The sequence below is a fragment of the Myodes glareolus genome, chromosome 14, assembly GCF_982192425.1.
Source record: "Myodes glareolus chromosome 14, mMyoGla1.1, whole genome shotgun sequence".
Classification (NCBI taxonomy): Eukaryota; Metazoa; Chordata; class Mammalia; order Rodentia; family Cricetidae; genus Myodes; species Myodes glareolus.
This window is the reverse complement of record NC_142039.1, coordinates 21,866,740-21,872,588: the sequence shown is the minus strand read 5'-3', so window position 1 is coordinate 21,872,588 and position 5,849 is coordinate 21,866,740. Positions and strand designations below refer to the sequence as shown.

General features: G+C 45.4%; 1 protein-coding gene across 1 annotated transcript; it reads left to right on the top strand.

Annotated features, from left to right (window-relative positions):
- Positions 1–2,752: 2,752 nt before the first annotated feature.
- Positions 2,753–3,315, top strand: LOC125409845 (small ribosomal subunit protein uS13). The gene has a single exon (XM_048449019.3). The coding sequence runs from the start codon at positions 2,800–2,802 to the stop codon at positions 3,256–3,258; it is 459 nt and encodes a 152-aa protein (XP_048304976.3). The 5' UTR covers positions 2,753–2,799; the 3' UTR covers positions 3,259–3,315.
- Positions 3,316–5,849: the final 2,534 nt, after the last annotated feature.

Genomic DNA, 5,849 nt, shown 5'->3' with positions numbered 1-5,849 from the left:
TGATTCTCAGGAAGCCACACAAGCATTTTTGCTGTGAGCTCAGTCATTCTCTGGATTCTCTTGTGTGTGTGGTGAGAGAGAAGGCACAAATAAACAGACATTTTGAAGGCTCTAAAGCACTGCTTACCACTGCTCCAAACCAGGCCCAGTGTGAAAGAAAACAGTGTAAAAAGGCGGGTCCCCTCTACTTGGAATTGTAGCTTAACTATTAAGAAGAAAGGACTTGAGCAGTATAGATAAGTATCACACTTGCAAGTCACTGTCACTGATAACACATCAAAACTGGAGTAAAATATATAGGGTTTAGGGGTGTTCTGTTGTCTGCTTTCTTGTCTCACAGAAAAAAATAACACAGCCGGGCAGTGGTGGCGCATGCCTTTAATCCCAGCACTCGGGAGGCAGAGGTAGGTGGATCTCTGTGAGTTCGAGGCCAGCCTGGTCTACAAGAGCTAGCTCCAGGACAGACTCCAAAGCAACAGAGAAACCCTGTCTCGAAAAAACCAAAAAAAAAAAAAAAAAAAAAAAAAAAAGAAGAAGAAGAAAGAAAGAAAGAAAAAAGTAACATATATTTAAAACCTTTTCTAGCTTGTGATATTTATAATGAAATAAAATACATCCTAAAACAAAAATCAAAACAAACAAACAAAAACACTTGTGTTCTGTTAGCGCTGTCAGTGCTATAACAGAATCCTTGACGAAAGCGAGGAGGGGTTTATCTTGGTCCTGCTTATGTGTCTCCTCAGTCATGACAAGGACGGCTTAGAGGTGGGAGCGGCTTGCACGTGAGGTGGCAGGAGTGTGCCGTGGCTTGCTCACATCTCAACAGCCTAAGAAGCAGATTGAGAACTCAGACTGAACCAGCTCTAGGTGCTGACCAGACCCACGTCCCCAGGCCTTGTGATCCACACCTTCCACCCAGACAGGTCTTTAAAGATTCCACAGCCTCCGAAGCAAATGTCTCAAGCTAAGGACAGAGTGTCCAAACCCATGGGCCTATGGGGAACATTCCAGATCACACCATAAAATTCTACATAGGATTTGAAAGGAGAAGAAAGTATGTGGGCTGAGTGGTTATGGGAGAAGCTGCTTAGGACTCACGAATAAAGCACAGCTCTGGAGACTGCTGTGCTCAGCTCTGGAGATTACTGTGCTGGCCAGCTCCGCCCTCGGGCGTTCCTCAGGACCGGGGCGCTCTTCCTTGCCTGCTTCACAGATGGGAAGTGAAGGAAGAAAGGGGTCATTTTTCTGGTGGTCCACTTTTAGAAAAGGTGCTTCCGTGTTTCCAAGCTTTTATTTCCAAAACTAAAGGTGAGTGGCTAAGTGTGGACTGGCTCTCTTTCCTTTTGTGAGACAGACAGCCCAATTCTTACCTGAAAATTCAAGTGATTTTCATTCACTCAAAGATGAAAATTCAGCACACAGGTCCTGGGACAAAAAAAAAATTGAATTTAACGTGCTTTTAATAAAATCTTGTTCACCTTATTTGTGCTGGATTGCCAGAGAATCTTAAGTAGAGTGACATATAGATTCCTTTACCACCCCCTTCTGGGATATTTCTAGATTAACGCTTCTTAGCCTGACATTTATTGACTGCCCCTGGGGAGCGCATGCTCCATCACGAATGGGATGAAACAGATTTTGAATGCTCCTAATAGAGTTACGAATGACTCCATGTGTAGGTCGATATAGGTAATATTTTTACCTGGGCAGAAACCTCAGTTTCCTTTCAGAAATACGAAGAGATTCGATTTTTAAAGGAAACCATTGCCCCAAAGAGTGGGAGTCACTCTTCCGGGTGTTTATAGAACTTGACTGGTTAAGAACAGGCTATTTTCCACCCCACCATCTTAACTAAACTGTGCTAAGTTTCAGACCTGTATCTCCTGGGCTTTAAAGAAAAAAATACCCCGAATTTCTGAAACAGAAGTTTTGTGTATCAGAACTAAGCCATACGCTTTAAGCACCTCTCATTTGATGGGCCCATTTGATGGATGTTACAGGCTGTTAACTGTCTCCTCGTCCTCTTGGATGTAGTGAGTTTACACACTACTGAATTCACTGCAGCCTCCAGCCACTTCTTTTGTAAGTATCTGCTTTAAGGGAACATTTTTTTTTTCTCTCTATAAGGTAAACAAGTGAAAATGCTCGTTTGTTTCTCTTCTTTAGTGAAACCTTCACTCTTGTTTTTCTTCCCTCTCCCCTGTGGTCTGAGCCTGACATGTTTCCACGAGGCTCTTATTTTGATCGATCACTTTGTCCTCAGTTTGTGGTTGGTGTGGTAAGGAGGTGGGCTGCACCCCAAATGGTGGACCTCTGGAGGGATAGAGCCTCTGATTCCAGCCATTCTCTTCTTCTTGTCTGCCATCTTGTGTAGGTTGACTTTTCTGTGTCCCGGCAGTCACACCCAAATACCCACAAAGAGACTTAAGAGTAATTATAAATGGTCAGTCAGTAGCTCAGGCTTGTTACCAGATAACTGTTACACTTAAGTTAACACATTTATATTCATCTACATTCTGCCACGTGGCTTTACTGCTCTTTCAGCTTGCACTTCATGTTTCCTCCCGTCTGGCTGGGGGCTCCTCTGACTCTGTCCTTTTTCTCCCCAGTGTCCTTAGTCTGGTCCCCCCCCCCCAATTAGCCTTATCCTGTGCAACTATTGGCCAGTCGGCTTCTTTATTAAACCAATCGCAGGGACATATATTCACACAGTGTAAAGGAATATTCCACAGTCTTGTTAAGAAGCCACTGCCTCGCTCTTCCACGGGAGGCCTACACACCGCCGGTTGTGCCGCCGCCATGTCTCTCGTGATCCCTGAGAAGTTCCAGCACATCCTGCGAGTACTCAACACCAACATCAATGGGCGGCGGAAAATAGCCTTTGCCATCACTGCCATTAAGGGTGTGGGGCGGAGATACGCTCATGTGGTGTTGAGGAAAGCGGACATTGACCTCACCAAGAGGGCCGGAGAGCTTACGGGGGATGAGGTGGAGCGTGTGATCACCATCATGCAGAATCCCCGGCAGTACAAAATACCAGACTGGTTCTTGAACAGACAGAAGGATGTGAAGGACGGGAAGTACAGCCAGGTTCTGGCCAACGGCCTGGACAACAAGCTGCGCGAGGACCTGGAGCGACTGAAGAAGATTCGGGCACACAGGGGGCTGCGCCACTTCTGGGGCCTTCGTGTCCGAGGCCAGCACACCAAGACCACAGGCCGCCGGGGCCGCACTGTGGGTGTATCCAAGAAGAAATGAGTCCCTGGCCTTTGCTGTTAATAAATAGTTTATATGCCTGTGAAAAAAAAAAAAGAAGCCACTGCCTCCCAGGCCCTCTGCTACCAGGGGAGCTATTCTCTCCTGCCTTCCTCTGAGAGCCCTCAAACTGAGCCACAATAAACACACCCTCCCTTAAGCTGCCTCTGTCAGTTAGTTTGGATGACAGATACAAACTAAGGCACCTTCTTTCTGGTCCCAGTTTTGAATTTTAGCTAAGGTGGAGTGCATAGGCTATTGTCTCCAAGAGGAAATGTTGGCAGAAATTGAGAAAATTACAAGACTTGTCATGAAATATTGCAACCTACAGAAAATAAACCTGTAAACCCCGCTCCTGTATTATCCATAAAATCAGCTGTGTTTAACTGAATTGCATTATTGGGTTAGTATCAAAGCAGTGAGTTTCATCACAGTATCTGTATACATGTATAATAACTCGTTCTTATTCATTCCCCTCCCCCACTGCTGGAAACTGCCTTTCTTCCTCCAAGTTCATCTCAGCTTCTACTTTCTAATTATTCCTATCCTATTACTCTGCTTCCCACTTCCTTCCTCCCTTATCATGATCCATTTCTAATTTTGTTAACCCCTAAACCCACATATAAAAAAAATCTATAAGCACATATACATATATACCACACACACACACACACACACACACACACACACACACACACACACACACATTCTACCCATGCCACAGAAATAAAAGTAACTTTTAAAGAGACCCAAAGTGAACCCTGGAATGTGAGGCAAAGGTGCACATAGAAAAAAAAAGATAAAAGTCGGTTTTCTTGATGAAAATTTCAGTGGGATTTTTCTCCTGTGCTAACCGGCGGCTTCCGCTGAGTCGTTAGCTGACTTGGTGCGACCCCAACTTGGTATTTTGGCTTTATAGAAAGCATTTTAGTGGGTAACTAAGATAATAAATACAACTCCACAATGCTGTCTTCATGATTTGGAAGTCTACTCCTGCCAAATGAGAAGACTCTTCCACATTAAAAAAAAAAAAAAAAAGAAAGAAAAAGTCTGCCTTTGTCTTCCCTAACTCAGGAAGTCACTAGTAAGTACGGATCGCTTGTCTTTGGTCTCAGTATGCATCATTTCTGTACCACCACATACACACATCCATCTGAGTACATGTCTCCTGTGTGAATCCCAGTCTACCCATTTAGAGAGGCATGAGGAACTGCGTTTACATCCACTACGTAAAAACCTGCGGCAACAGTGTGTGACTGTAATCCCAGCAAGGAGGCGACAGGGGTAGGAGGATCCCTGGGGCTTGCTGGCAACCCAGTCAACCAAAGTTCAGGTTCAATGAGAATCCTGTCTCAGAAAATAAGGTAGACATTGGCTTCCACACACATGGATGCATGGGTGCACACACATGGGCACCCTCTAAAACAAATAACATTTAAAAGGTCTCATAAACCAAAAGCCTCCAACTCCCAGCATCCAGCCACTGAAGCCTGGCTTCTGGACCAAGCATCTCACTGGATGCCTTATTAGGCAGTTAATTATTTCTCGTTGATACTAGCTTTTATTTTTTAATCTTTTAATACAACAGTTTTACTGTCTCTGATAATTACCCTTTCTCAGATAACTCTTTTAAACCTAATGAGGCGTGGCAAGTACAGCTTCACAAGGCAACACGTCGTTAGCTTACGGCTTCGCCATTTGTCTTCTTACTGCACTCAATTACTGTACCGCCGGTGGGACAGCAACAGTCTGCCGGGGCCAGACTAGAGACGAACGTCAGAGGAGAGATCACAAGGAAAGCCTTCCATCCTGTAGGGCTTAATCTCAGGCGTAAATCTTCAGTGGGAGGGTCCGTTTTAATCTGAGCATACAGATTTCTTCCTTTTTGCAAAATGTAGGGTTGAGTCGTTCATCAGATAGTTTCCAGGTTATCATCCATCAGTCCGGAAAGACCTTGGGACACTCACTGTCAGACTCACTTCCTTAACTTTGAGGGAGGAACACGGCAAGCGGGAAAAGTGAGGGAATGACATCCTTCATGAACCGTCAAGAACAATGGCAGACAGCACTGGACCCGCCTGGAAAACATGTCTGTTGTACTCACTGACCCTTAAAGCTCCATATGCTGTCCTGAGGTGGTTCTTTCTCATCTGTCCTCTACAACTTAGAAGAAGATGGGAGGTGGGAAGGTCTGGCCCTCATGAGCTCTGTGCCCTATTCTTGAGAAACCAGGCTTTGCCCACCTGTTCACACACCTCCTGGAAACAACAGAGCTGCAACTTGATAGACGGATCCATCCTTTTATAGACTTGGGCCCAGGTCACTCCCAAAGAGTAGGGCTGGCAGTTCCCTTGAGGCGATGCTTGAGAAGAGATGCCAAGGATTCAGGTGGCTTTCTGGGTTCCCAAGAGCAGCGGACACTTCTGCAGAGTTCTCTGGAATATCTACCACACTCAGGGCATTGGGTCACATGGCGTCTCTGGGGTGGATAAAGGAAGTCCAGTCACCTCCCTGGTGCACTATCCCACCCAGTGCTGTGAACCTTGACCTTCCTCATACCCAGAAGGCTCTCCGTTCAGAAGTTTGTAGAAATC